The 14,786-nt window shown below is 42.6% G+C and overlaps 1 protein-coding gene across 2 annotated transcripts in view; it reads right to left on the bottom strand.

Annotated features, from left to right (window-relative positions):
* Positions 1 to 1,103: 1,103 nt before the first annotated feature.
* The window catches only part of babam2 (BRISC and BRCA1 A complex member 2), a 116,576-nt gene continuing 102,893 nt past the window's right edge, over positions 1,104 to 14,786 (bottom strand). For both annotated transcript variants that reach the window (XM_072689105.1, XM_072689106.1), the window contains exons 8-12: positions 11,738 to 11,837; positions 5,507 to 5,577; positions 3,856 to 3,938; positions 3,424 to 3,577; positions 1,104 to 1,567 (exon numbers count right to left, since the gene is read on the bottom strand). In XM_072689105.1, coding sequence (XP_072545206.1) covers positions 1,504 to 1,567; positions 3,424 to 3,577; positions 3,856 to 3,938; positions 5,507 to 5,577; positions 11,738 to 11,837 — 472 coding nt within the window. In that variant the 3' untranslated portion in view covers positions 1,104 to 1,503. The remainder of the gene's footprint in view (positions 1,568 to 3,423; positions 3,578 to 3,855; positions 3,939 to 5,506; positions 5,578 to 11,737; positions 11,838 to 14,786) is intronic.

Here is a 14,786-nt window from a genome sequence, read left to right on the forward strand (position 1 = left end):
GTACTTATTTAGGTTAAATACTCAACATTAACACGTTAAATGTTGCTGCCGTCCCAAAACTGTATCTCAATTTTTCTTCTTTCTTCTTTTCTTCAAGTTTTGAACTATTTGACATAACCTGAATCTGGTCATTCAAAATTGTCGAGTCAAAATTGTGTCAAAATCAATGGACCAATAGAAATGCTCCAAAATGAAGAAAATACTTTTACATTCAATTACAAGTTAAGAAGGCTTGTGCCTCCTCCTGCAAAGTTCCCATCTTGGAAATGCAAGTTAAATGATGCCAACTTTCAGCCTCTCCTTAGTTTTGCTACATTAAAAAAATTAAACCCACCACTGTGTTTATCCGGAATCAACATTTTTTGTGAACTGTTACAAGGTTTACTTATTCTTTTTTGTTACATTTAGAAAACACAATCAAATCCATCCAGCCATTTCACACGTCCTACACAGCCTGGCAGTTAACCTGTTAAACTGTTTGTATAGCAAAAGGGTTTGTACAGCGGAGTGGGAGACTGTGAGAGACTGTGAGAGACTGTGGTTTGATACCCACCCAGGCAAACAAACCATGCTACACCAGTAAAAGTCCCTGGGCAAGACTCCCAAGACTACATTCACCTACCTCTGTAACATACTGACTATGCTCCGTCTAGATACGAGTGTCTGTGAATGTGAAATGGCACAAACAAGCATTAAAGCAAACGATGAGCAGCCTGTCAGCCGTATCCACTGTGTATGTGTAGATAAAAATGAGCTCTCTATGGCATGGGTGGGCAATTGCGGTTCTGAAGTGCCAGATTCCTGCATAGTGTTGTGCTTTTCCTACTTAAGCACACCTGGTTCAACTCACCAGGTTTAGTTTAGGTCTGTACGAGTAGGAAAATCAGCTGTGCTGTGCAGGACTCTGGCCTTCTTGTCTGACTGAATTTGAGATGAAGCTGGCTTTCAAGTGCTCGCCACTTCACTTTAAGGTCATTTAGTCTTCAGCAGCGTGTGGTATGGGCACCTGGGAGAATATCCATGTAGTTGCACTGTTTAACATAACTGTAACATAACAACAAGCTATAAAACATTGACTAGAAAAATGATAAGAAACTCGAAAATACAGAAGAAGGTGGATTTATTCTAGCTCTCATATAGGGAGAACAGGCATGGTGCAAAAACAATGTGATGCACATAAAAAAAACCTCTAACCATATCACACACCAACATAAAGAAGCTTCTATCAGCGAGCTGTTGGAGTCATAAGGAACAGTACATTAGTGACGCTGCAGTTTCTTAATAGTTCACCTGAATCTGTTTAGTAAACAGAGCTCCGTTTAGACTCTCCAGCGCTTAACAGTAAATAGACCGCCCATGGTGGCATCCTGAGTGGATGTTCAGGGCAAGTAATCTCAAACATGAAGGACAGTGTGTTGTGTCCTGTATCCTCTTCAGCGCTGATCTGAATGGCTATTTCTTTTCGTTTCAGACGTGCAGTGATTTCCTCCATTTTGTTCAACTTTACAGTTTTCCATTGGCAAATGCTCCCTCCTGGAACTGAGGGATGAAACTCTTGAAGTAGGCCCTAAAGGGAGAGAGAGAGGGAGACAGTGAGAGAGAGATATTACCTGTACATTATCTAGACAGTGAGGTTTGCTGGCGCTAGTTTGTTACCAGTTTGCTGGTAACCCTGCTCTAATAGCCCTGCGAAACCTGGCAATTAACAGGTGAGCTGAATTAGGTGTGTTTGAGCAGGAAAAGCACAAACCTGTTCAGGAATCCAGGCCTCCAGGACCAGACTTGCCCACCACTGGGCTATAGGCTAGCTTTTAGGTGCTAATACATGTGCACAGTGGCGGATGCAGATATCCTACACTAAAAATCATCCATAACATTAATACCACCTCTTTGTTTCTACATTGCAGTGCTGGGAATGACCACCCAGATGATATCTGCTCTGTGGTGGACAACGAGTGTATGTAAAGAAGGTGGTATTAATGTTATGGCTGGTTGGTGTATACTTCCAGTGGCTGGAGTTCACAGAGACAGGACCCAAACCTGTGTTCTTCTTCCCATATTACTGATACTGACTACTTTACACAATAGTGTACACACACACAAACACACACTCACAATCCAGGCCTATATGTAAAACTGAAAGCAATGAAGCATATAGGTCATCCAGATTGACCTGCCTGGAGATATGGACGTTCTATTATGGAAACCAAAGTACAAACATTGGGAATTCATTATCAGCAGAATTTATCACCCTCTCCAGTAGTGAGGTGTGGCTATACACACAGGCCAAAGGTAAGGGTAAGACATTTCACTGAACATGCCTGCTGGAGACAGGGTCAACTCCAGCCCCGCACAAAGCAGACCAGGGTGATGACAGAAAGAACTGGAATGTGTGAAGGTGAGGACTGAGGCGATCAGCGGTGGAGGCTGAGTACAGTGTGTGCAAGTGGTAGAAAAAACAAAAGCAGCTCAAAAGATGATGGAGTGAAAAAAAATCTGTCTGCTAATTTGCCTTCCCACAACATACAGCGCATCCTTAAAATCCAACCAACACTAAGTTATCCATTCTAACCCTCTTATGAAGTCTTTTATAGAAACCTTATGTCCAAATGCACACACACAGCTTGTCTAATCTCTGCAGAGAAGTGTTGCCAACAGAAAAGGACTTTCTGGAGCAGATAAACATGAACCTATCGGCGCCATTAAAAACCCCAGCATTGAGCTGTGGAGAAGTGTGGGAGCAGAGGGACTGATGGTTGGTGCTCCATCCAATACTTTTGGGATGAGTTGGTGAGTTTGGAATGAAGTGGGGTGGTGATCATCATCTAACATCCTGACCTCACTAAAGCTCTTGTCACTGAATGCAATCCATTACTTCACAGCAATGCCTCAAAATCTAGTAGAAAATGCTCCTTGGACAGTTGAGACAGATATATGAGAAACAATGAATATGCAGGTGTCCCAATACTTTTCCCAATTAATTTTTAATTTATGGTTTGGCATCACAAAAGCATGTACAAAACAGGAGGTGTAATGCAGTATGACCAGTTAAAGAGGCACAGCCCTACTACTAGATCTGATGTTGTTTATTATCTATGTACAAGACAAATGCAGATCTGTAGATCTGATGTAGGTTTTTTGTTGTATAGTTGTGTAGCTAAAATTAGCATGGTTGACATTTTTTGTTGTCATTCCCATCATGGCTAATTTTAAGCTAATTTCTGCTCCAACTTTTTAGCATTTTAAACTGGACACACTGCTCTACACAAAGTGTCCTACAATTTCTCATTAGACTGAATGGGATTTTTGCAGACGTCTTTTAAAGCTGGCCCAGCCTCACAACAATGCTTCTGTGGGTGGGCCAATTATGACCTCAACTTCAGTAGAAAGTGAAAGCAGCACTCAGGATAAGGTCAGGCTTACTTGGCTCTCTTGGCCATCTCATTGCCGTCCCAGCGCGGGCTGTAGGGGTAGGACTTCTGCACCTGGGAGTAGAGTTGTCCACTGCTGGTAAAGTGATAGATTGACTGGAAGGTCAGGGTGGGCTGGTCCCGGGGGAAGTACAGAGGCAGGTCCACTGCAGGAATGAGAGAGGAAGAAAAAGAAAGCATCACATTCCCTGCTCCCACAATGCCCGGAGAAACAGAAAGGACATGATGCACATGTTTAACTGCTGAGTGCTGTTGTAGCAGAAAGTGAAAGCACTTGAAATTAAGCCAGGGAAGTCTTACAGGGGAACAGCACTGACTGGGAGTAGTAGTGAGAATGATGCATCATGATCAGTACTGTGCTTTCATATGAGATCACTTTCTGGTCATGTGTGTATGTGTGTGTTTCTGTCCATCGGACACTCACCATGGACCAGAAAACAGAAGTCTTTCCACATGAGCAGAAGAGTGAGCTTGGTAAAGCCCACAGCATCATATTCAACCACCCCCCTGTAGACAAGAACAGAGAATGATGCCTTTTTAGGTTTAGAAGGACGAGAACATCTATAGAACCATACAGAAGTAGTAAATGACACATTTTCTAGACATGTATAATGTCACTGTCACGCAACTAGAAAAAACAGACAAGCCTTGTTTTTCTGGACCGCAATTGGCTTTATAGTATTGCCAATGGTATTTCAATTATGGGGGGGGGCGGCTTAAGGGGGGACTTAAGCCTTGCTCTCAGAGCCTTAAGACACAGACCAAATATTTACTAGTTTTTAGTTGTGAAGGGCCTAGGATCTCATGAACATTGCTTGTGATTAATGCTGCGGTAGTGTTGCTAATGCCATGATAGTGATGCTAACGCTGCAGCAGAGATGCTAACGCTGCAGCAGAGATGCTGGGCGAGGCTGGTGGCCTGCACACTCACACCGTGGTAACGATGCTGGGCAAGGCTGGCAGCTGGCGTGCTGCTAATGCCGCGGCAGGGACGTTGAGTTGACATGCTATCGCTATGTCACAGTATGTCTTCGTACTACTTCCCTTTACAATAAGATTTCAAGCAACTAGACACCACCTAAGATTTCCCTAGAGCTCCTCTCAGCAGCACAGATGCTTGTTAGCTTTGTGGCAAAATGTAGTCCTCAGATCGTCAGTACTAGAAAATTCTCTTGCTTACTCATTCAGCCAGTCAGCAGGCGAAAGTGCAATGTAATTATTTATATTTTTAATATTTTAGAGCATTTCTACTGGCCCATTTATCAGGAAATTTTAACTTAATGTAATGACAAAATGACAAAAATGGAGATACAAGGTTTTTTTGTGACAGCGACATTATACACACTAAATATAGGATTAAACACTGTTCATCAAAAAATGCTCAGATGTACAGATGGAATCTACCGATGTTTAGCAATACTTTTTTTAGGAAATCTAGTGTACCGGCCAAGACAATGCAAAATGCCATATTGCTCATCCAGCGAGGGAGTAGGGTGAGGGGTATGGTGAGGTGAAGTTTAAGTGATGTTTTGGCAATACAATCACTAGATTTAAATACCACTGAGCACTTGTAGGACTGAGTGGAGAAGAGGTGTGTGGACGGCAGTAAAAAAAAATAACGTGTGGGAAGCAGTTCATTTAGATCACTATCTGATTTTCCCATTGAAATATTTGGTGTTTATCAGTAACCGTCACACAAAACATAATTTGAGTACATTTTTGGCTGCCAGTGTATTTATATGTTCTTCTTCGACTTCAGTCAGACAGCCCAGACATGTCTGATGTCTGAAGTTTGCTTTCATAGTTTTGCACTTGTGTTTCAAGGCTTATGTAGCAACTAATGGAAGCTTAGCCTTCACCAATTAGCATTGTGCAAACTGCAGGCCGAAATCACCACTCACCGGCCTCAAGACCGCATTGAGCTGTTAAGTATCTCAGACTTGCTTATGTGGTTTCTGACAGTGTATGACACCCTGTTATCTACACCAACAGACAAAAGGACTAGTTATAGCACAGCTTTAAAAACAGTAGTAGCAGTCATCCTCTGTTTTGTCCACACATTTGCTTGAACTCACATTCCAAAATGACTGAGGAAGGCAGCAATGTATTCTCTCCTCTTGTGGTAGCCTTGAATGACGTACTGCACCTGAATTAAAGAGAGAAAAGGCAAGAGAGAGACAGGAAAATGGATATGAATGCTTACATGAATAAATATAGGACCCCCCCCCCCTAAATGTACTGCTAGAAGAACCTGAAAGGAATCAAACTGGATGCTCACGGCTTCTGCAGGGCAGCAAAACTGAATCACTATAAGCATAAACGAGTGAATGGTGTTACTGAATCACCTTCACACCCCGTGTCAACGTGTGAAGGTCCAAATAACAAATGAAGCAGGGGTGGATGACAAGTACACATTCGGCATGAGCTGTATTTGTGTTGGGGGTTCAACAGTAGAGTTCAACAGTCCTGCTAAGGAACACGCTCATGGCTCATGTTGGTGATACACAGGTGACGCAATGCTAGTGTTTTGCTGAGGGAGCGAGAACCCTGATGAGGCAGGAACTGGAGTCCGTTAACCAACATAAACCTGAACCGGCACATTATGATGATTAAAAGCAATTTCCTCTGCTTCCGGCTTGTTTAGCGTTTTCGATATATTTGAAATTAATGATGTTTACGTCAGACGTCACATCTTCCTGAGCTGAAGAGCACTTCCTTGGACGGATTTAGCCCAGCAGCCTAATGGGAGTCAATGAATATTAGAGCCATACCAATGTTAAAAGTTTACAATCGATACAATAAGTATTTAATAAGGTTTAGATAAGTGATGATACACTACATGGACAAAAGTATTGGGACACCTACAGGAGCTTCTGACATCTCTTTCTTTACTATTGTGTGTAAAGGCAGACTGCATGGCAAGGGGCTTGGTTTTATACACCTGTGGTAAAGGTCCTGCAAGAACACCTGAATTCAATGATTAAGAGGTGTGTCCCAATACTTTTGTCCAGATAGTGTACCTGCAGATAACATTTAATATGGTCAAAACATCACATAGCTTGTATTAAACAGTACTTAACTGACTGATAGTACTAGCATTGTGAAATAGGAATAGAAGAAATACAAGTTCTTGACTTTGAGATTAAATAAACATGAATAAGTCAATGAAATAAACAGAAAAGACAAATAATATACAATGTTTCCATCCCCTGACATTGTAAGGGTCAATATCTCCATGAAAACTTAAGATCAGTCTGTTTCACTGACCAAATGATATATCAGTCCAGTGCTAATGAATATCTATTTTCCTGTGCATCTAAAGCTGCCTTATTGTAGTTTGTGTGGCAGAGAGCAGGGGTGGTGCAGGCATAATGGGTCCCAATGAACACCTTGAAACCTTGCACTGCCAACAGGCAAGCACAGGCAAGCAGAACGAGTCAACACACTGTCTTTCTGCACTCCCACCAGTTCACACCTGAACTGCAGCCCCTCCCTCTGCGGCTCCAACTGCAAAGACTAAAGTATTACTTTGTACCTGGACGGCTGTACAGCAGGGAGTAATCAAATGTAACCCTTAAATTCACTGCTGTTCTACCAGTCATTCGTTCAGGACTCAGACCTTATATCCAAAACAAACTGATCCATAACTAAAAGGTGGAATTGAGGCCACAGGTCACTAGCAACACAAGCCATGTATTTAATGATTAAATAAAAGATATTTTAACACAGTAAATACACCTGGTCCTAGCTAAAATATTACTGCTATATTATACACTAGATGTTCTTATGAATGCATTCAGCTACTTTACTTTTACCAAATGCTAACGCAGATGTGCAAATACACACTCTACAGCTTGTGTCCCTGTCAATAGAATAGGACATAAATAGGCGATTAACATGAACCTACTGGCACCATACCTAATACCAGGTATGAAGCCCCCAGCATTGAGCTGTGGAGCAGTGGAAGAACTGTATGATTTCTGGAATGATGGATGTGTGCTCCATCCAATATTTTTGGTAGTTAGAAGTGGTGATCATCCAACATCCTGACCTCTCTATTGCTCCTGTCAATGTCATGCAATCAAATCCTCACACCAGTGCTCCAAAATCAAGTAGAAAGCTGTCTCTGGACAAAAGCAGGATAAACTATTTTTTCTAATACCCATGAGCAGGTGTCCGATTACTTTTAGTAACCATATAGTGTATGTGCAGATTATTAATGAGTACTGCAAACTGTAGCAAGCTGTGTCTGCTAGCCGAAGGTCATGTGTTAAATTGATTAGCAGGAACAAGCGTAAGGGCGAGAGGCTTTCTAACACACCATGAAGGTAACTGAAGTAGAGTCAGACAAAAGCCTAACTGAACCTGTTATTAGAGGAAAAAGCATCCACACTTGAAATATGCCTGTTCTTTGCACTGAAATGGATATTAATGAAAACTTTGGGTAGTCTTTTCCAGTCTTTGAGAAGATGCAGAGCAGAACAGCTATGCTTATGTTTGGCAAGTGTGTGTGCACTTTGCTTAAAAAGCTCAAATCCATGACTCAGCTGGACTGATTATGTGTGCGAAGCATTCATTTCAGAGCAGTAGTGTGGTAGATTACAGCAACAGTACACACACACTGTATGTCCCATATGGATTATATGCAAGTAATCGAAGCAAAATATTTGTTATTTTTTGTTTTTATTTGTTGGTGTATTCATTAATTTACTGTAATCCAATGGCGTTTCTGTCAGACATCAGATATATGTATTTTTTTTTTATTATGGTGAAAACTCCTCTGTTATGAGCCGAGGAGGCCTTTTTTTAGCCTACCAGAACCAGGAGGAAACCCTTGCTGTCAAAAAACATTAAAGCAAGACTCAAGATTCATCTATCCAAAGCACACTGTTCCAGTGCTGGTGTCTGTCTAGGGTGTTCTCTGGCATATTTTGGTCTTGTCCAGGCACTTTTTCGACAGCTCTCTGCACACCTCCCATGAAAATCAAACGTGCTTGGCTTTTACCTTGGTATCAAATGTGAATAGAGCTACCTGTAGGTCCTGTGATGAAATTTTAGGATTGCTATAGACTTCTTTATGCATCTTCCAGTTTGCTCTTGCTCCTGAACTTGCTTGATCTTTCCATGTTAGCAATTGTTTCCCTTGTAAGTTACGTTAAATAAACAGGCTGATGTCTAATTGTTCTGAAATTTGAAAATCCTTTTCAATACTCCTAACCCATTACATTTCCCACCATACCTTGCTAATCCAATGGTTTCAGCGTATGGTTTGCTGGTAGCATGTCTGCTGAAATATATCATGCGTATATCATGTACTCCCTTGATGGTTCGGTAATACACAGTATACACTACCTGCACACGTGTGAAAGTACTAGGCACTGTAATAACTGTACATCACCACCTTCCAAATCTAACACACCTCATTCAGCTAATCAAGCACTCCCGAGGGCAGTAATTAGATGTATCAGGTGGGGTCCATTAAGGTTGGGGCTGAAGTCCTGATGTGCAGGAAAGTAGATCTCCAGGAACAGGGTTGGTGACCTAATACGTTTCTAAGCATGCTCCTAACTGAAACCTCAAACATAACTCATAATAATATTGACCTTTAATTGGTAATGAAATAGATGTTTTACTCTGCTTTTACTAAATATTCTGAACATTCTGTGCTGAAAAGTACACACACCTACATACATATCACACACACAGCCCAGCCCTTTCCCCAGGGCTGTATTTGTTTAGTTCCTTGAGGACAGCAGAGCAGGAACCTTGCATCACTGCACTCCACACCCTCGCTGGGGGCAAAGCGCCATGACACACAGCCCAGGCCAAGCCCTCCTAGTGGCAGGTAAGTGAGAATGGGCGTGGGTGACATAAAGGTGAGTCACTGCGAAGACATGCAATCCATAGACATGCTCCACAGCAGTACTTCTAAACCTGACTTCCTGTGTCCTTGTGCGTTTGTGTATGGGGGCGCATGCCTGTGTATATATGTGGGAGTATGGGTGGGTATGTATGATTAACGGGAGAAAGCCTTTCGCTTTTACCCCAGACTGATTTCTTTCTCATGTGATGCAATCTGTAATTGTGCATTACACACGGGACGTCACAGACCTTGTAAAACTATGAATCATCAATTAAAAACCATGCCAACTTGTTCGCTGCTGCTCCAACAAAGGAGAAATCAGTTTTCAGCAATTTCAGATCAACCAGCCAGGTTATTCACCTGATCAACACTGTCGGTTTGCCTGCTTTTGATATACAACACCCCTCCTCCTCTTCCCCCCAGTGCCCTAGCCCAGCACGCACAAACACGAACACTTCCCTGCTCCATGACCCAGGTTAAGGTGAGCATGGCCAGGGGCCCTAAGCGTCGCCCGCTCTGGAACATAGGCAGGGCCTGATTATGCATGCTGTCTCCCTGCGAGTGTGTACTGCTCTTCAGGTAAGGAGAGGGGTCCAGGAAGATGAGCGCAGGGTGGGCTGACAGGGACTGGGAGGGGGTGGCGGGGGCAGAGGCCATCCCTACGGCCACTGACAGAACACAGCTTCTCCAGTCCATCTCCACCTGTCAGCCCTCCTGCCCTTCCAGGCCTGAAACGAGCCATGGAGGCTGGCCAATACACACTAGCATACCACATGAGTGCAGCCAGGCATTCACTTTTGCTTGCATGCACTAATGCAAACAGGCCTTATATTATCACTAAATTAATAACTGTTTTCATATTTTAATGGTGTTTGTTGGCACACACTGGGATCGGCTTAGGGAACATAATTGCACCATGTCCCATCGCAATTATTGTTTTTAACTATATACCTGAACTTAACTCAGCTTTTTAGGTGTAAGAAGTGAAAGTGAATTTAGTGTACTTTTGATACTCGGTTGGTGTGGAGCAACAGATAACACCCCTGCCTGTCAGTGAGCTACCACACCATGTGGGAGACTGGGTGACTTTGCCCAACTATGCCAAAAAGTACTTGGGCAAGACTTCCAACACTACATTTGTCCATCTGTAAATGTAAATGTATGTACTGTATAATCAAGTCTAGGACTAAGTGTATGTAATGTATAATGTCCAGGACTAAGTGTATGTAATGTATAATGTCCAGGACTAAATGTATGTAATGTATAATGTCCATTTGTAAATGTTGTTCACAGTACACAACTGGCCCTTAAGATGGCAATGATTCACAGTGCTCTCATGTCTGTGTTACCTTCTGGCCTTTAGTTAGGCTCTTATAGTCAGAGTCGCTAGCCAACCTCTGCTAATGTTTATATTCTGTATATATATTCTGTTTATATGCTGTACCATAAATCCAGACTAGATGGGATTTAATTCCATCACTTTGCTTGTTTCTGAGTTAGCGACTGCCCACCTGACTGTCTGATGCTGAGGACTGATGGAAGACTGACCATCGGGGTCTGCTGCTACTTGCCCCAGACCAGCCGGTGACTCTCCATTCCTGCCATCCGCTACACTACACAGCTTCAAATCACAATATCTGTGTCAACCCTATGCAACAACACTGGGATCTATGATGGGACTGATTCAGCATTACCATTACTATTACTACTGTTACTGTACAGATACACAAATACATATTTTTGTGCACAAAAACCTTGTCTCTCCTAAAAGAACTTTCAATGGAAGTCAATGTGAGACATGTGGGCAAATCCCTTTTAACAAGCCACTACATTTTTACTGTATGACACTCTTCCAGCGTACAATATCATACCTGTCATATCTCTCTGTAAGTGTCCTCATAACAATGCACAATTCCTTCTGTGAACCATAAGGTAATAATCCATCACTGTTGTTGTCTTCTAACATGCTTTCTAAGTGGCCAATTAACTAAAGGGGGTTGTGTCCCATCATAGAGAGCACAATCAGCTCTACTAATCACTACGTGGGATGGATGAGATGCTCTCTCCATTACTAGCTAGCTGTGGGCACCTGTCAAGTCATGTATAAAGGACTGGGCAGTCAGTGCTCTCCTCCAAATGCCTTCAGCTGACCTATGCAGCCCGAAAAGGTACAGTGCTTAGCTACAGGTGTTGTCTATGAAGCACTATGATTCTATTCCTCTCCCTATCTAACTGAAGGTGTTGTGCAATAAGGCAGACTTAGACACCGATTGAGAACTGGCAACCAACATAGGGGAGAACATCGGGTAAAAATAAAAAGCACCGCACACGCCGTCACACTTCAGCGCACTAATGCAGGGTATGCCACGCCATTATATAATCTCCGTAATGAATGTGTGGGCACATAGACACATGCAGGCAGGAGAAGACGGCTGCTTTTTACCTTATTTGTGAGTAACTGGCACACTTGAGGCACGTAGTCAATGAGGCAGCCTCCACTCGGGAAGGCTGGAATATGCAAGGCTGAGGGCCCTCCAAGGGCGCTGTGGGAGAGAGCAAGAGACACAGAGAGATGCTTGTTTAAAAGGGTTAGACATAAGGCAGAAAAAAGCCAAAACATAAGCTAGTTTGTAGTGTGTGTGTGTGTGTGTATATATATATATATATATATATATACACACACATTGAAACAAATCAGGGTTACTGTCACATCACTTTACCACAGGTTTAAAGGTGAGTGAAAAAATGTGCATAGCCCCCCCCACAATAGTAAAAGTATATATACTGAATATACACACATTAACCGACACTAAACTATATCTTATGCACGGTACAGGTTTAATATTTAATCTTTGAAAGTTGTACATTACTATTTACATATGGCCATTGGATTAGATGTGAAGTTAAGTGTAGTGTGAGCGGGGTCTTTGGTGGGTGCAGTGTGACGGAGCAAAGGTCACAGTTTCCATAAGTAAGTAAGAGCAAGGTGCGGAGGGTGCTTGTATGGGGTGGAGGTGTGATAAGACCGATGAGACAGCTTTGTGACGGACTAGACTGATACACTGTGTCTATATATATATACACACACACATTTTCCTTAACTATCCTAATTTTCTCGATTTTTGCATTACTTCTTAAATTCACCTTAAAAGGCACATGCAGATCAGATTATACCCACATGTTTATATCATGCTGTTCAGAACAATTGCAGCTCTCTGTAATGAGACCCCATATGACCTAGAGCACTGTGTGAGGAGATACTCTGACCCTAAATCTGAAACATGAAAGTCTGATTTTAGATTTTTCTCATATTGTCTGTGAAAACATATATTTACTCATGTGGACAGATTGTTTTGGTGCTTGAAATGGATTTACCAGAGTCTCAGCTTCACAAAAGCAGTGGAATGTGTGAATGTATGAATATAGCAGTTTATTAAATGGTGAGAAGATGAGTATCTGAGTGTTCATTGGTCAGTTTCATGCAAACCCATCCGGAATCCACCAGTTACAGCCTGATGGCGGACACACGAATGTACCAGTAAGACACGTCGAGAGGCAGAGACGAGTATCTCGACTCATCTTCACAGCTACGTAACTCCGGATGTGATTAGTAAGATGCAATGGAAAAGGTGGGCTCTACAGATTCAGGTAATGTTCTGAGCCGTATTATTGCAAATATATTAATAGAAACACTGTGAAACATCGTATTTGACGCAATGGTGTGTTTGTAGAATCTAGAGGGTTAATATTATTATTATTATTATTTTAAGTTTATTGAAATCTATATTGGGAGAATCAAACAGCATTAGGCTTCTAACATTGACTGCTGCCAGCCTGCTAGTCAGATGGGTGAGCGGTCTAGAGACACGGCAATAGATGGAGATAGAGAGAAAGTGAGAGGAAATTCTGCTCTGAGAGAAGGTCAGCGACCCACAGAAGTCGTCTCTGTCCTATCTCGTGGCTCTGCCCCTAGAACGCCACAAACCATGCAGCGGGGCCAGTCTCCCAGAAAGTCGCGCGAAAGGGTGATTCATCCTCCTTATCCCTCGTTTCCTCTGTCCACTGCTTGCTTCAACGTTCGGATGCAGCAGATGTCTGATTAGCGAGGAGCTACGGAAGCGAGAGGCGGCCGGCCCAGGTCGTGTGCTGGGATGACTAAAGCAGCCGGGCCGTCCCTGTAGGCCTGCAGGCCGGCTTGTACAAAGTTCACCCGCTTGGCAGATGCTTTAACATGAGATGTCAGACGACACTTGCTGTCGCTATGTCTCCCCCATGCCTAAGCAAGGCTGGACATGACTAACGACTATATAAGGTGCTATCGTGCCGGCCGGGCTCAAGGACATTGTGTGTTTAGAATTAGAAGGACTGCTGATTTGCTGTGAGCGACATTTAACAGAACAGGAGCTACTAGAGCTGCTATTTAAAAATTGCATCTGAGCACCATGGCCCTAAAATTTGAGTGTCTACATCTGGTCTTGAATCTAGATCCAATCTAAAGTAATTAAGATTTTAATAGCTATGAAAGACTCACGTAATAGTTTTAAAATAATCTCCAGAAGATTCTAAATGGCTTTAAAAGTCTCACAATCCAGCCCAACCCAGCTCTTCGGTCCCACCCGAATCAAACACACCCATTCTAGCAGATCAAGGTCTTTAAGAGCAGTTGGGCATTCACACCAGGTGCATTAGATTTGGTTATGAGCTAAACTCAATATTAGGGGTGGATACTACATACGCTTTAACACCACGCTTGGATATGCTTACACAATTTTTTGCTCCTTATCAACAAAATCATCCCGAACACATTCAATGATGTTAAAGTCTGGACTCCTGGGGGGTCAGACTATTTTTCTGAGGACAGCAGCAGATCAGTGGTTTGATTTGCTTTGGCAGAGATTTGCATAGCAGAGATAAACCATCTCTGCTATGAAGGCCATGAGGTGTTCTGCCGGGTTGGGCTGACTACCATAAACCAGCGGAGGTTAGGGAGGGCCAGAGTTTTGCAAATGTTTGGTGAAACTGCTGATGTAAGCTTGGCTATGGGTGCAAAACAATCAGTTACTCAGTCACATAACAATCAGACTGGCTCAGCTCATCTGCATAAAGTTCATCCAGAGAGCACAGAGTGTGCATCATAGGTTTGATGCATCTGTTACATGTATATACAGTCATCTGTTGTAATATTACAGCACCTTATGAGACGGTCTACTGGACATAAGGTGCATGATGTCACTGTGCATCTTCTACCCGAACCTCTTCCCTTGCCCCTGCCGACATACACTATATGCTTAAATGTTTGTGGACACCCCTTCTAAAGAATGCTAGGCTCTTGTCGTTAAATGCAATCAAATCCTTACAGCAAAAGCAGTAGAAAGCCTTCTTCCCCGGACAGTAGACACAGTTACTCCAACAAATACCTTTTTAAATGAAAAAACAGGCGTCCCAATACTTTTGTCAGTTCCCAGAAAATGAGCTGAATTATGTGATAACAT

This window comes from Salminus brasiliensis, chromosome 10 (genome assembly GCF_030463535.1).
Source record: "Salminus brasiliensis chromosome 10, fSalBra1.hap2, whole genome shotgun sequence".
In the NCBI taxonomy this organism is placed as follows: Eukaryota; Metazoa; Chordata; class Actinopteri; order Characiformes; family Bryconidae; genus Salminus; species Salminus brasiliensis.